This window comes from Pteropus alecto, unplaced genomic scaffold, assembly GCF_000325575.1.
Source record: "Pteropus alecto unplaced genomic scaffold, ASM32557v1 scaffold138, whole genome shotgun sequence".
Classification (NCBI taxonomy): domain Eukaryota; kingdom Metazoa; phylum Chordata; class Mammalia; order Chiroptera; family Pteropodidae; genus Pteropus; species Pteropus alecto.
Window position 1 is genome coordinate 1778301 of NW_006441525.1, and position 17303 is coordinate 1795603.

General features: G+C 39.0%; 1 protein-coding gene across 21 annotated transcripts in view; it reads right to left on the reverse strand.

Moving 5' to 3' along the window:
- The window catches only part of CUNH9orf3 (chromosome unknown C9orf3 homolog), a 335956-nt gene that overhangs the window by 262425 nt on the left and 56228 nt on the right, over positions 1 to 17303 (reverse strand). For all 21 annotated transcript variants that reach the window (XR_003048420.1, XR_003048423.1, XR_001517531.2 and 18 more), the window contains exon 4: positions 6472 to 6628. Coding sequence is in view for 10 of the 21 variants with exons in the window: in XM_015594789.2 (XP_015450275.1) it covers positions 6472 to 6628 (157 nt within the window). In the remaining 11 variants the exon portion in view is untranslated. The remainder of the gene's footprint in view (positions 1 to 6471; positions 6629 to 17303) is intronic.

Here is a 17303-nt window from a genome sequence, read left to right on the forward strand (position 1 = left end):
CGAGAGACTGCCTGATCTGGAATGGCTGAGTGGGACATAGGAAGAGGCAGCGTCAGCTGGCAGCTGCAGATGCCTCTTAAAGGGGCTGTGTCCATGACCAGACTTTTGCAGTGATGGACCTGCTTGCTCTGAGCACCAGTCCCCAGTAGGCTGCTCCAGGGGGCACCAGGGACTTACAGGGGACACTGAGAGAGGGCAGGAGGTGAGGCTTTCTCCCAGGCAGAAATGCTGGCAATACCCATTGTTCCTCTGTTGAGCCCTCCCCACTCCCAGTGTGCAGACACAGGTGCTGCCATAGCTGAGACGTCATCAAGCTGAATAACAGAGGTCACTCCGCCCAGATGATTCCCCAAAACTTCGCCTCCCCCAAATCACGGCCCTACCCAAGCCATATCCAGTTGTGTTCTCAGCAAGTCCTGTAAAACTTGCTGAGTAAGCTCCAAGACCCACACTGGTGGCAGCTGGCCTCGGTTCTGGTGGCTTCTTGAGGCAACTATAAGCACAGCATCTGTGGGTTGCTTGCTGAATCTTAACATGTGGCCCTGGAGGGGCAGAGGCTGGGGCTAAATTTGGGCTGCAGCTGAACCCTTCTCAGGACTGTGCTGCTGGATACCTACTACACAAAGCTACGGTAATACGACAGGGAGACTTAGGAGCTTTGCTTAGTACATAGAAACAGACACAAAAAGGCAGCCAAAATAGGAAGACAAAGAAGCAAAAACCATATGAGAGAACAGAATAGAGATCCAAGAATAATGGAGTCAAGTAATCTAACAGATGTAGAGTTCAAAACACTCATTATAAAGATGCTCAATGAACTTAGGAGAATGTAGATGAACTCAGTGAGAACTTTAACAAAGAGATAAAAATATATATATATAAATGGAAATGGAAACTATAAAAGGGAACCAGTCATAAATGAAGAACACATTATCTGAGATGAAGAGTATATTAGATGGAATAAACAGAGTAGATAAAAAATAGGATAGAACCACCAATATAGAGGATGGAGAAGCCAAGGACATCTAATCGGAATGGCAAGAAAAAAGAAGCCAAGAATATAATAATAACTTAAGGAGCCTATGGGACAAAATTAAGTATAAAAACATTCATGTAATAAGGGTACCTGAAGGAGGAGAGGGAGAACAAGAAGCGGAAAAGCTATTTGAAGAAATAATGATGGAAAACTTCCCTAATCTAGTGAGGGAAGTTTTCCATCATTATTTCTTCAAAGAAAGAAAGGAACTCAAAGAGGCCCACACCAAGACACATCAGAATTAAAATGCCAACAGTTAAAGACAAAGGGAGAATTCTAAAAGCAGCAAGATTAAATCAGTTAGTTATTTCCAAGGGAGCACCCAGAAGACTGGCAGCTGATTTCTCAAAAGAAACTTTGCAGGATAGAAGGGCCTGGCACAAAATATTCAATGTGATGAAAACCCAGGATCTACAACCAAGAATACTGTATCCAGCAAAGCTATCATTTAGAGTCGAAGGACAGATAAAGAGCTTCCCAGACAAAAATAAGCTAAAGGAATTCACCACCACAAAGCTGCTATTACAGGAAATGTTGCAAGGAGAAAAAACGTGTATCAAAATCATGAATAAAAAATGGTAATAACTACATATCTATCAATGAGTACTTCAAATGGAAAAGAACAAAGTGCTCCAACAAAAGGATAGAGTGGCTGAATAGATAAGAAAACAAGACCTCTGTGTGTGCTGCCTACAAGAGACTCACTTCAGATTGAAAGATACACACAGACTAAAAGGAAAGGGATGGAAAAAGATATTGCCTTGATGGACCTAGAGGGTATTGCGCTGAATGAAATGGGTTGGATAGAGAAAGACAAATATCATGTGATTTCACATATATGTGGAATCTAAAGAACAAAATAAACAACAGCAACAAAAGCAGAAGTAAATTCATAGATACAGAGAATATTTTGAGGGCTACTAGATGAAAGGGGGGTTGGGGGACAGCAAAAAAAAAGGCAAAGGGGTTAAGAGGTACGAATGGATAGTTATAAAATAGTCATGGAGATATAAAGTGTAGCATAAGGAAAATAGTCAATAATGTTATAATAAATATGTAAGGGGTAAATAAGAACACTAGATTTAGTGGGGTGATCATTCGAACTCTAATCTCTATGCTGTGCAACTGAAACTAATATTGTATACCAACTATAAATTGAAAAAAAAATTCATTGAATTGTACAATATAAATATGAGCAACTACTTATCTATTATATTTTAATAAAGCTAGGGGAAAAATAGTATACAACCAACAAAAAGGAAAAAGGCCTGATAGGGGTATATCAGGAAGTTACTATCAGGTTATTTAAAAAAAAAAAAAAAAAAGACAGGGCTGTACCGAAACCAACTGACACAAATGTTTCCCTGTCATAGGTTTGAAAGAAATCATTGGTAAGTCTCTCCCTTGGGAACACATATCCTTACTTCACAACCCCTTCCTTGGTTCAATATGACAATTCAGTAAATATATCCCGCATTCTTGTTCTATTTGAGGCACCCCACAGGGTGCTGCTGTGTACATACATATGAATAAACTCTGACTTTACCTTTAGGAGTTTACAGTTTTGTTGAGAGAAAAGAAAAATTTAAGTCTGATAAATTCAATGACATGTAATATGTTTATACAATTTTTTAACATATTTTAGGAAGCAGAGTAGATGTTTGCTAAAAATCACAAGTGTTCAAACTGCTACCACCAGCCCCCAATGCATTGCCGACAATGATGTCAATACATATGATGACAGAGTAATGTCTTAAAGCTAGATGTGTTTCCTTAGGGCATTCAGTACATTACAGAGCAACATGAAATATGTGCATTATGAGACAGAAAGCCGGATACCCTGGGAGAGCAAGGGCTGGAGAAATCAAACCAAGCCAGGAAGATATGGAAAGGCTCCTCTCTCGGTGAGGGGCGTATTGGAAATCGGCATTTTCTCCTATGATATATATCTACCATTCCTTCTTTTCTAGACTTCCAAAGAGATAGAAACAGTGCCTCATCTTCCAAGGTCCATGAGGCAACTTTTCATCGACTTTACAGCTATAAAGATGACTTCTTTCCCCATCAAGTCTACCTTTCTTTGGGATTAACAACCTCACTGCCTTTCCCATGTTTCCCCATGCTTCATGGTGCCTATTTTCCATGTTTTTAATAATTTTTGCTGAGTTCTTCTGGACTTTATCCAAGTGTCCTGCTTAAACTGTATGGCCCCAAAGTGAAGACAATGCTTTAGCAAAGGCCTCGAGAGGTTAAACATAATACAAAGATTCCACTGTGGCTGAAGAAGGTTATACTATAGCCAAATGAAATTAATAAACTTTCAACAGTTTATCTAAGTGCCTTATAACTAATATATTTACTGAAATGCTCGCCCACAGTGGGCTGAAGGGTATGCGGAACTGGAGCTGGAAGAGGGGCTGTTCTTCCTACAATCTAGCCCATATGAACAGTGATCAAAAGTTCAGTGACCAATACTTTGGCCAAATTTCTGGGACCCAGATGAATACTTTAAGCAAATGAAAGCCTGTGGTATATAAGGCCCCTGTAAAAGGTACATTTATGTGAATTGAACTAGTAGTAGTCTTAGGAAGGTTTGAAGTCAACAGGGGGGTTGGGGAAGGCCAGGGGACCAGATGTGAACATAACGAAAAACACCACTTCAGTTGGCACTTTAGAGCACCGTTGTTGGCAAACTTAGCATGGAGCCAGAGATTTAACGGATAAAAGCACGAAGCCACCCTCTGATGACTAAAGACAGCACACATGAAGCACGTAGCCAGGGAAGGAATAAACAAATGTAAGCTATTATTTTATCAGCAGTACATTTCTGATAGACAAGCGCAGTGATAAATGAAGGGAAAACTTAGTCATAGCATGTCAGACATGGAGGAGAGTATGGGAGGGAGTCCGTTCCCCAGGCCTCTCTTTCCAGCTGATGATTGGCTGGGCGACTCTGGACTTTCTCTTTTTGGATCTGCTTGCCCACAGAGGGGGTACTTTTTGGCTGTGATGCAGGCTGTGTACATCCATACTGTGGAGGCTAGCAGTGGTCCAGCTGGGTGGGTAACTGGGTGGGGAAGTATGTCTGATTTGGAAATGGAATATTAGAAAGTCCATTAATACTGTACACCTGAGCATTCCCTCAGTCCAGCTTCTGTCAGTAATTAAAGTTTCATTGTTCTCCTTCCGTTTGTTTTTCAGTTGGTTCTGAACTCAGGAGGACAAGAAAGGAGTCATATTTACCCTTTCCCCTAAACTCTAGCAGGGATTTCGGATATCACATCTTCCTGGAACCCTTACTTCATTTGCCCATGTCCTCCTCCCTTCTCAACTGTGGTTGAAAGGAAAGTGAAAAGCCATTTCAGTTGCTTCTGGGCAGCACAGAGAGTGCATAGGAAATGACTGCTGTCCCCCCTCCCACCTCAGATCTCTGGGAATATGGCTAGAAGGATAAAATAACAAATTTCTTTCTTTGCCTTCTCCTAGCCTTACTAAGGCACACAGTTTTCAATTGCATACCTCTTCTAATAGTCAATCAGTCCTGAGGCTGCAGGTGAAGAGCAGAGTGCTTCTTCACCATGAAGAATTTGAGAACCGGGCCCGAGCAAAGTCTTTACAGAGAAGGACAGTGTGGCTTTGTTGCAAGAAACACACCCACCCAATAGGGATAGCAACTACCGGCTCAAAGACAGCGCTTTCAACTTCTGTTTTCTGCTCCAATGCAACACATTCCAATCATGGTGCTGACTCTCCAGGTGGGAAGGTGGATCAGACTTAGGGTGAGGTGCGGATGTTATACACAGTTTTTAAAAGTCCCCAGGTAAGATTCTGAATCACTTCTCTAGGGGGTTGAGGCCAGACGTAAATCCAGGTACTGTGACTCAGTAGGGAGATGAACGTATACAAACATGTTCCCGTCTGAAGTCTCAGTATCTTTGTTTTATATATATAAGGGAGATAATAAAACCTACCTATCTTACAGTCTTATTCTCATGACTAACCAACATGACATTTAGATCAAGACTTTCCCTGACTTCAAACATCCAGTGGATTCTGTATTAATTCAGAATAGGATAGGATATGCTGCAATAACAAACATTTCCAGTATTTCAGTGGCTTAACACAAAAAAAGTTTATTTCTTGCTCATATCAAATCTGCTGTGGATCCGAGTGACTCTTTAGGGCACTTGTCCTCTCTCCTCAGAAATTTGGGCTGCCTAGAATTGCAAAACGAGGCCTGCCGTGTGATCTCAGTGGCAGGGAAAAGAGCACTAGAGGGTCTCACAAGCAATTAAATATTCTCACATGAAAGTAACATATGTCATTTCTGTCCACAAGTCTCTTCTCTTGAGAGTGCATAAGTAAAATCCAATAAGCAATCTAGGATCCTCTATACAGCTCAGAGAGGATAGTCCAAAATAGGCAAGTTACTGATCAGGAAGTAGAAATTACCTCTTCCTTCAAAAAGCAAAATGCAGGCAATAAGACATGCCTGTCATGAGAAAGGGCTCAATGCCTTTATTTCCTAACACCAACCACTACAGTCACTGCAGAAAGTGCAAAAGCAACATGGCAAAGTAAAAGCAGCACAAAAGGAATTTCCAGGTTTTCAAGGATGAACTAACCATCTGTCCCATGACCCTGGGCATTCTCCAGCATAAGGTACTCACTTAGTGACTACCTGTAAATAGGAAAAATGATGAAAATGAGCTGAGTGTCAAAGTCCTAGGAATGTAGCATGATGCCATGCTGCACGATTAGCACATTCCTGCACCTCTTACACGCATTTCCCTTTTCCCCATTGGGCTCTCAAGCTCGAAAAAGACGAACATCTGGGAAGGTTGCAAGTGAATATCCTATGCCTATACTAATTTTCCAAAACTTTAAACTGATTTTTCTCTGATACACTCTGAAAAAGAAGGAACTGCTACTAAAGTTAACAGAGTCCTCATCCAGCAAGATTCTCATAACCCAACGGCCTTGTGACAGCATCCTTGTGTCCTGTGGTCCTAAGGAAGCTGACTCTCCCCACCGAGGGAAGACTGCCCCTTCCTCGGTGCACTCAGTGGTCACTGGAACCAAAACAGCATTCATCAGACAAGCGACTTCTTTTTATTAAGTTGTTTCTGACCAAATAAGCACTGAAAACCAAAGTTAAAAGATGTAGAAAGAAGGAAAGTATTGAATCTGAAGATTCTGTTGACTTAACCAAACACACGAAAATATTTCACCTGACTTCACACAGGATTTCATATACACTTATTTTCTTTTCTCGTCCTTTCTGCATAAACAATATGCCCACATTTCTTCCTTTCAACTAATCATATTTTGGTTTAGTTTCTCAGCAGGGATGACTCACATTCCCAGTACTTGGAATAAATGCATCATTCTTCTCATTCAAGTGTTTGTTTTTCAACAAGTTCCCAAACACAAACCTGAAGTCAGCCTCTGAAGGTGAGAAGGATCTTCTCTCCGCTGCCAGATCATTTGATGAGTAGGTCTCTGGCTTCATTTCTGTCCAGGATCCCACTGCAATTGTGAGGGTGGAGGCTGGCATTGGCATGGTTACGTAGTAATGCCAGCTTGAGTACCCTATAACCAGAAAGAGAAAAACCATAATGAGGTCAATATATGGTTCTGGATACTACTCTGTATTTTTTTCTCTTTAAGCCCTTGAAGGACTTGTGTGCTAAGATGGTATGAGCCAATTCTTGAAGGTGGGTCATGCCAACTGAAGGGATATTATTTCAGGTCTCAGGGAAAGTGTAAGGGGGATGATAGTTTCAGAGCAGCCAAGGAGGTTTGGATCTCTTCCAGGGATCAGTTTGAAGCCCTTCATGTGAGGCTATAAATGGTGGTGGCTGAGGTAGTCACTCATAGCTACAAACATATAAAGGCATAGGATGTATGCTGCTATAGGGACAAAAACATCTTATCCATCCTTATTGCCTAGTACAGTACTTGACATTAAAAAAAAAAAAAATTCTCTGTTGAATGAATGAATGAACAAATGATCACTTCTATTCTACTAAACTATTTTATCTAAATTTAAGTCCATCTAAAACAGATATAGTAGAATACAATGAGACTTGGGGAGGGAGATATCTGGGTTTTAGTCCCAACTCTGAAACTAATTAGCTGTGTAAGTTCAGGTCTTATCTATCTCATCCTTTTTATCTGTTACTATATTCGGCTGGTCCTTCATTCCTCATTGAACAGATTAAAAACAGGCCTGGAAAGGTTCAACGGAGCCAAGGACCCCCAGCTAGTTTGTAACAAGACTGGAATTACAGCTGGGGCTCCCCGCCCCAGCCAAGGGTGTGTCTGCCGCTTATTCCAAATCATAAAGAAGGTTTTTACCAAAGAAACATTTGATTGATAACTCACAACACTATACTACTTTACTTGTAAGATGGGAAAATTATTTTAATGTTTCTGAAATCTGAATGTGTCATATAACCTTATTTAATATAGTATTTTTTTTTTCTGAGCATTTGCTATAAATCGATGGTGTGTCTTCAGGGGAATTGCTATCACCTCATATTGCAGTTCTCCTCTCCTCACGTTCCTCATGTTCCATTAGAGTAACAACCCTAGCCTCTCTTTTAGCCCCTTACTCACTCCTTTGCAGGAGTTATTCTTAAGTTTTAGAGGGTTAAACGTTCATGGAGTGGCCTGTAACTGTCCAATTTGGTCAGTGAGAGGATAAGATGTCATATTCTGGGTCAAAATATTAACACACTAATAGTGGCCAGCAGACCTAATGTGACATTTTTCTAAGTGCTTTACCAGTAACAATCAATAATAAAGGTTATATTTTGGTCTCCATGTGCTTGACTTCTTTGTTTCTCAACTAATTCTGAGCTAAAGGAGGTAGAGGGGTCATTATTTATTACCCTCTGAAACTCTACCAACTTAGATCCAAAGAAATATAGTGCAGAATTCCTCTGATGAAAAACAAAATTTTTAATAGGAAACATAGACTTAAACTTAAGGAAAAAATAAATATGATATCAAGTTTGAATAAGTATGCTATGATATTGTTTGGAAGTCATTAGAGGAAAACTTGAAGGAAGAATATAGAAGGGCATGCTCAAAACAGCTGGAAACCCAGCATGGAGGCAGCTGTTCTCTCAAACTTGCTTGTAAGTTTCATCTTGCTTCTAGAATCAGAGCTCTTTCCATTGCTGACTGAGAGAGCTAAAGGTATGTTCCTCTTTAAAGAGACAATGAAATTCAGTGATGCTGGAGCCAATCCAGTGATATGTGTAGCTTCTATGGGGCTTGAAAGAAAACCACAGCTTTCTGAAGAATAGCTGCTCTGATCCCAAGCCAGTAAGAAGAGGCTAAAGACAGTCACAATGGTCTTGATAAAAGCATGACATGGATCTGACAGGTCATGAGGTACTGCGCCTACCTCTCTCATTTTTCTACCTTCTCATAGCTATCTCATTCTCTCCAAACTGATGCCTCCCTGTGGTGCTCCATAAAGAACTTCAACTTGAACTGGATGACACAATGGGAACTGGTCAAACTGTGGGGAGGGTGGAGATGGAAGAAGAGGAACAACGTTGTGTGTGAGGAACTAAATCTTTTGAACACCTTGGCTTAAAAGAGATATCTCAAATAACCAAATTTTTATAATCAAAGGACTATGGTCTGGCCATTCTTTCTCTGAAGTATATTTTAGAGTGTTTACCAGGGGCCATTGAATTTTTCTTTTAAAAACTTTAGACCCTTGGGGGTCCAGTAAATAAACAGCAATGGTGAGGCTTTCAGGTAAAAATAAAAGATTGAATGCATGAGACTACCTTTGTTTTTTCCCAAAACCCAAGTAAAGGACAGCAAAATGATTTTTTTTTTTAAGCCATAAACCAACAAAAACAGGGAGAATAAAATAGGAGATACTAGCTGCAAAATATGAGAAGTTAAAATGCAGATGGAAGAGTGGCAAATGACACAGCAGACCTGAATCGTAAGTTAGCAGTGGGGAAAAAGATTCACTTCATTTTATTCCCTAGAAGGTCCAAAAGGCTGGGGGTGGAAGAAGTATAAACTAAGTAGGCCTGGCTGAACAACTATCTAAGAAGGGCTTAGATTCCTAGATGGCCTCCCCTACTCCACACACCTGAGCTGTTTTCCCAACCCCCTACACACCTAGGAAGTAACTGGAGGTTTATTTTTCTATAGAGAGTAAAAGAGAGGGCTTCTAGACTGGAGTGCAAATAGCGGGGGTACAGCTGAAGGCAAATAAATGGGATTAGATGAATATATGCATATCAGATGCTGAGAGCACCAACCGTCTTCCCTTATCTGGTTCCCAGAAAGCTAGCAACTACGCTTTTACCCTCCAGGCAGGAGAATAAAAAGAGCTGACCAGCCCAAGAGAAGACAACTAAGGATAGTGACATTGGAAGTTTCCTATGATCTGTCTACAATGAAGCTCACAGTTGACAAGCCCTATGCATACATCAGAGCTTCCAATCAGCATTTTGGTTCCCTACTCCTAAATGTGTGCAGACAAATCAAGGACCTCCAGGCATTTTTAGAAAGCCCCTGATGTAAAACTGAGACCCAAACAAATAGAAACAAGTACCTTGGAAGATAGTGGCCATGCAAAGAAAAGAAAACTTCAAAAGACACCAAACACATGCCCAATAAGAGTTAAGAGAATTTATTGCAGTATTGAGACAAGAACAGTATGATATAAAAAAAGAAACATTCTAAGGTAAAAGAGTTAAAAACATGATAGACAGAAAAAAAAAATAAATGAAGACAGACAGAATATAAGCTGAGGAAATCTAGAAAGTGAAGAAAAAATTTTAAAAAGATAAGAAAAAACTAGAAACCACTTCAGAAAGTCTAATATCCAAGAAACAGAAGCTCCAGAAAAAGATAACAGAGAAGATAGAAGGGAGAAAAGCATCAGCTAAAATATTTGAGAACACTTCCCAAAATTTAAGGGGCCATGAGCTTCCAGATTGAAAGGACACGTAATACCCAGGACACTGGATACAGACTGACCCACATCAAGATACATCGCTATGAAATTTAGAACCCTGGGGACAAAGACAAGATTCTACAAGTAAAATAGAAAAAAAAAAAATGATAAAGATATTTTCAGAGAAGCAGAGTTTCAAACAAATAAATAATCTCTTATGCATCTTATTCTCTGGAAGCTACTAGAATATGCAAAGTATGCTCCAAAAAGAGATGTAAACCAAGAAAGAGGAAGACAGACAAGCCAATACAAGAAAGAAACAGAGGGTACCTGATGGAGACTGGCAATCCATCAGACTGAAAGAGAAGGGCTGTCCCAGGAGGCCAGCTGTGTGCACAGGAGAAAGGGTAACCTGTGCCCACTGAAGCAGATTACAGGGCCCAGGAACAGACTGCTTCAGGAAGAAGAAATTAAGAGAAAATCCAATAAATCTGAGCATCCTGAAAAATTTAAACAACTTTCAAAGAGTCTGGGGTTGGTAAATACACAGAAAACCAAGCAAATAGGAAAACAAACAATAAGACAATTATTAACTTCATGAAGAACTACATGTTGTACAGAAATAATGATGAAATCTAAACTTTACTACAAGGCTCAGCTCTTAATAACAAACATAGATATAGTCATATAAATGAAGAATATTAAAAGTTATATTAATTATATTGGGAAGGTGAGATTTGGAGAAGGGAGCATGTGTGTGATGGCTTGGGGCTTGGGTGTGGAAGAGAACTAAATCCTTACCTGCCATAATGAGAAAACCAGCCCTGAACAATCAAGCATCCAACTGAATGACACGGTCATAAAAATCAAATAATCAGCTAAACCAGGTGAAAGTGACTACTTCTGAAACAGAAGAAACAGAGTGGAGGTACTGAGAACTGTTATTCTGGGAAGTATAATAAACCCAATAGAACTATTTGACTCTTTAAAATATGTGCATTTTTAATATACAAGTAAAATAAATCAATTACTTAAAAAGTAATCTTAACAGAAAAAGACTAACATTTTTGGTTCTGAGATACCATTAAAATGATAAAATATAACTCAGAAGGAAGAGGTAATTTGGAGATAAAGAGTAGGTACTATCCTACTAGGAAACCCTTTTAAGAGTAAAACACTGGCAATAATTTTTTTAATATGACACCAAAAGCACAAGCAACAAAAAGCAAAAATTAATAAGTGTAACTACATCTTGTTAAAGCTTCTGCACAACAAAAGAAACCATCAGCAAAATGAAAAGGCAATCTACGGAATAGGAGAAAATATTTGCAAATCATAGATGTGATAAGGGGTTAATATCCAGGATATACAAGAATTCCTATAAACTCAACAATAAAAAGTCAAATAACCCAATTTAAAAATGGGCAAATGCCTTGGACAGACATTTCTCCAAAGATGATTTCACAAATAGCCAACAAATATATGAAAAATACTCAACATCAATATCAAAAAATGCAAAATAAAAGGACAAGGAGACATCACCTCATACCTGTTAAAATGGCTATCATCAAAAAAGACAAGAGATAACAAGTGTTGGCAGGGATATGGAGAAAAGGGAACCTTCATACACTATTGATGGGAATATAAATTGGTGCAGCCACTATGGAAAACTTTATGCAAGTTCCTCAAAATATTAAAAATGGAACTACCATATGATCCAGCAATTCTACTTCTGGGTATTTATCCAAAGGAAATTAAATCACTAACTCAAAGAAATATCTGCACTTTCATGTTCATAACAGCATTATTTTCAATGACCAAGACATGCAAACAACCTAAGTGTCTGCTGACTAATGAATGAATACAGACAATGTGATATATATCTATATCTATATCTATATATATATATATGCACACACGTATAATGGAATATTATTCAGCCATAAAAAAGGAAATCCTGCCTTTTGTACCAACATGGACAGAACTTGAGCTCATTGTGCTAAATGAAATAAGACAGAAAAGACCAATACTGTATGACCTCATTTATATGAAGAATCTAAAAAAAACCAAACTCATAGAAACAGAGAAGACTGGTGGCTGACAGGGGTAAGAGTTTGGGAGGAAGTTGAGGAGAAATGAGTGAAGGTGTTCAAAGGATAGAAACTTCTAATTATAAGATAAATAAGTTCTGGGGATGTAATACACACCAAGGTGACTATAACTGTTAACAATAGTGAATTGTAAATTTGAAGGTTGTAAAGGGGTACATCTTCAAAGCTCTCACCACATGCAAAAAAATGTAATTACGTAAGGTGATAGATGTGTTAACTAACCTTATTGTGACAACCATTTCACAATACATACATATATCAAATTATCACATTGCACACCTTAAACTTATACAATGTTATATGTCAATTTATACCTCAATAAACCTGGGGGAAAAAAGAATGAAACACTATGCACAATAAGCTTTCTCCCTACATTCTGTATTGAATTTTTGAGCTGATTTTTGTGCTCAAAGAAATTTTGTGCTCTCTGGTTCTTATACCATCTATCTAGCACATGGACAAGGTGAGGTTTATGGAAACAGCAGGAACTGAAACTGCTTTCAAGCGAGAATACTGCTAATGGAATAAGAGGTATCTGTTAGATGCCTACACAAGGTCCTGGAGAATCCAGAGTGCCCAATTACGTCAGGTCCCAGCACCTTTATCAGAATGTCTGTACCCTCAAGGTGATGTGGGGAGGGCAGTGGAGGCTATGAAGGGATATGGCAAGGAAGAGGAATGAGATTAGCAATATTTTTAAAGTCAGGAACCTTAAATGATCTGAAGTTTGGGAGTGAGACAGTAAAAGTGATAACAGAACCAGAGTCAAATCCAGCAAAAGTATTTAAAAACTGTTATTGTTCCCTTATAGTCTTCTCTGAAGTTAAATAATGGGGAAGGGGTAATAGGAGTTTTTGGGAAATGTATTGAAAACATTACCCAAACCCATAGTTTAAATGTTCAAGATGATGTTTCTCCTATACGGCCCTCAAGATTTTTAATTATTTTAGATTCCTAAAGTTCCTCTACTTAGTAGAACTCATTTGGAATAAACTGCTTCATACTTCAAGCTTTTAAAGCAAAAAAGTCTTTTAGGATACCGCATGACAGTCAAATAGGATCAGATCAATGGGGTGGGCCAAATAAGAACCAGCCAGGAACCCACTTCCCAAAGACCTTTGCAGAAGCTTCTCAAAGGTGTCTGGCCCTGGGCTTCTTGCCCAACCTAGCGAGGATGCTGGAGCCACTGCTACAACTGAATGTTTCCAGTGCTTTGGGGAGGCTTTTACTAGTTCATTACTACCAGGGCATGTCTAGTATCCTCATATGGTAGAAAAGTCTCTTTTAAGTTGTCTGTTCATAGATTATTCCACTGAGTCCGATCTTGCATGAAGACTGCCAACTGCCACAGGGAGCTAGCTGCTGAGGGAGTACCTGATCTCATTTTCAAAGGAGACTGCAAATAACAAGGTGGAAATACTGACCCAGAATGCAGAGTATACATTCCAAAGGCAAGAGAAATAATTTCTGGATTACTTGTTGTTTGGGATAAGCCTACCTTGCAAAAAGACTTGATGAGAACATATTTCTTTTAAATATGTCCGTTGATTCAGTTCCATTTCTGGAATCTGAATGCTGGGGTTCAAGTCCCTACTCCACACTCACCAGGTTGGACACATTACCTCATCTCTTGATGCATCAGTTTTCTCATTGATAACAAGAGAATCATCATAGTAACTACCTCATAGGATTATGTGAGAATGAAGTTAGATAATATATATAGAAATTATTAAGCATAGTAACTGGCACATAGTAGGTATTGAAGAACTATTAACTGTTGTTGTCCTTACAGCTACCTCCCCTGTTTGGGCTGACTTTCTGGAAGCAGAGATGAAGAATGTTGAAGGTATGGCTGCCACATGTGCACTGAAGCCTGTGGCCTGATGAGGCCCACATATGGGGTTTAAGGTTGAATGGCATTAAAATGCAGTGCACACAAAGCGATCCATTTAAAGGAGAATGACAGCCCAAAAGGGGGCATCCTGCATGACTTCATATAGAATGGGCCATTTGGAGACTATTTAAATGGTGTTTACTTTAAATGAGCCATCCTCAGTGCAATAGACGGTGAATGTCTTCGTTTTCCTTTTTGATTCAATCCACTTGCGCTAGACTCCCTTACTACACCAGCTGCAAAACAAAGAACATGCCATACTTAAATTAACCTAGAGTTTTTCCTCTGCAGAGGCCAGAAGCCCATCACACCACGGGATGATTTCAGGGCCAGGCCTGGATCCATTAGCAAGATGAACAGGGAGTAGGGGGTAATAGGAAGAGGCCCAGAGGAAGTGGTACTCCCTAACGGCGCAGGCGTGAACACCACTCAGCTCACCTCCCATTTGGACCTACTCAGAAAGTTCCCAGACACCTCTACGCCACCTTCTCAAACTGAAACTTATTTAGGAGCAAAATTCTTAGATTTCAATTATCTCACTAGTAAGACAAATATATCAGATATACACTAGCAGCTGCTATAAGATCCAAACAGACATTTTCACCTCTGAAACAGGATTGAAATTTCCCTTAAAGATTGTGATTTTTATAGGTATAATAAATATTTGAAATGAGTCACTTTTCAAATCCTAGGAGGCAGTCTCAAATTTAGTTTTGAAAATATTTATAACTAGAGTCTTAAAACCATTACCATAATTATTTTCTTCACTTACTACTCTAAAAAACTGTCCTATGTATCATTTTGAAGATCTTACCTTCTAAGGGAGGAAGAGTGAAGAGGAAAAAAGGAAGATCATGATTGAGCCGTCAGTTCATAGAGGGAGGGAATTTTTTTATGTAAACTTGTGAAAAACTTTGCTAATTATTTGAGAGAATCATTTTTATAAAAAGAAAAAAAATTATCAGAACAATATCAAGATACTGTAGTCACTCTTACACATCAATCATGCCCAATAGTAAATTAAATACAAAATTTATGTAAAGTCATTGTCCTATTCATAGGGCAGTCTTGGATAAACTCATTCAGCACACACCAAAGACACAGCCACACCACACTGCTCCACGGAGGTACAAGCAGATGACTTATCTTCTCAAAGTTAAGCATCTCGCAGCATTTCTTGTATTTAAAGAGTTATTATTTTCCCTGAAAATTAAAACATGCATTTCGACTCTTCCTATTAAAAGCATCTACTTTATCTTTTAAACTTTTCCACTGTAGGTTAGACAAATAGCATGAAGCATTCGGAAACACCAATTTAATAGATGCTTTTATTTACTTACTAAATTTCTCTACTCAGTTCTACTATAGCCCCTGCTACTTTCCCACCTCAAGAATAGCCGCTATTCTTAGTTTCGGAACTTCCTGCCCAAACTAATCCATACATCAAGCCATTTCATTATTTTGGAACATCTCTGTATCTATCACAAATTAAAGATGCTTAGCAATATGTATATATAAGAATACGTGTATTTATAAGTGCATAGAGATACTACATATGATGTATATATTATGCATGTTTTGTATATTTATTATAATACATCTAATAGATACATAAAAAGGAGGAAAATCTTTGCTTCCAGTTTTGGTTGCTCTTCCTTTCTTGGTTTCCTTCTCCAGTGCTTGGGTCTTTCAGCAAACTTCAGCTCTTTTTCTTTCACCACTTTTTAGATGCCAAACCTACACATTCTGGTTTTATGAGCTAGTGTCACCCTCTTGAATACCTATGGCGTGACTGTCTTTCGTTAGTTCTTCTCCATTGTTGCTCAAGGGCGGGAACTGGCACTATAACAAAGAAGACAGTAAGAACGCCCTGGGCTGGTATGCACCAGCACTGCCTAACAAGGGCCGTGTGCCAGGTCATGCCACCGCTTCTCAAGCACTGATGCCATCCGGCAAGGCTTTGAGTTTCCTTCTCTGCAACATGGTACTGCCTAAGCTGGCACAGGAGACTCAAGAGAAAATGACCTTCAAGATCGTTTTTGTAAACCAGGTAAAAGAGCGCCACCTACTGAACTGAGGACACAAGCGCCTCCTTAGGTTTTGAGGTTTTCCCTAGAGGCTGCTGAACACCTAAAGGAATAATACATCGCACCACCACCATGCTTGTTCTTCCGCCGCCATTCTGACCTATGACACAGACAATCTAGTTCCCCTTAAACTTAAGTACAAAATGGATCAGCAAACTGGACACCAAATCATACTGCTTCAGATGGTCACAGGTACGTTAGTACTTTATCCACATGAAAAAAATTCATGAATGTCAAGCCTAAGACAAAACCCCACAACAACAAGAATTGGTATAGACATGCCTGCCAGAATTATCACTGTCCAAAAGAAATCATGATGACTTCTCTGTATGCCAAATATGGTAAGTACAGAACCAGGAAGGCAAGCAAGAACTAGTCAAAAGCAAATCACAAACAAAAGAATGAACTGACAAAAATTTAGAAAGTGCAAAGCATTATGTGAGCCTTTATGAGAGATGTAACAGAGCAGAACACAGTCCTCAATCACCAGTAGCTTTCTGAAGAGAAATGCGTTCACTCTGTACTCCTACCCCTTGAAACACATGTGCTCTAGCCCAGAATAAAGTTTCCTCAGTTCTAGAAACAAGGAGCTTTCTCTACTTTGCATTCTCTGTGGTAAAAACACTTAATCATAACCATTCCTAAATGTCTTTAATTTACTATTTCCTTATACGTAATTCCTGGTTGCGTACTGTGGGAGCAGTCTAAATAGTATTGCTCATTTTGAGCCATCAAGAGGGAAGAAAAGTTGGCTTTCAATTGCACACAGGAGGGTCTGGACCCTGAAATCTTGGCTTTTCCCTAGAATTTCCCACACAAAGTCGAAAGAGACTGTCAGAGAGCTGGTCTATTGGGCAGGCCAGAAAGTAGCATTTTGCCCAGGATGAAGTAATGTCTACAGTCTCTTACTCTTACATAGAAAAATGAAATCAGATCCTATGTGAGGGCACATATAGTTTTTAACACCTTATACTTGTTCATATGCTTTTTCTCGTACATTTAGAAAAAGCTTAAATTAGTCCTGTTCATTTACTTGAGGCTTCTAATGAAAAATATAAGTGGAATATTGTTGTACACTAAATTAGACTGCAAAAATAAAACTAAACAAAAAATTAAGAAATGGGAAAATAAGAATGTATTATACCAATCTCTTTCTTTTAAAAATCTATTGAGCCTAGAGAAAACATCTAAACTCTAATCAGAAGCATAGCTAAAAAAAAAAAAAAAAAAAAAA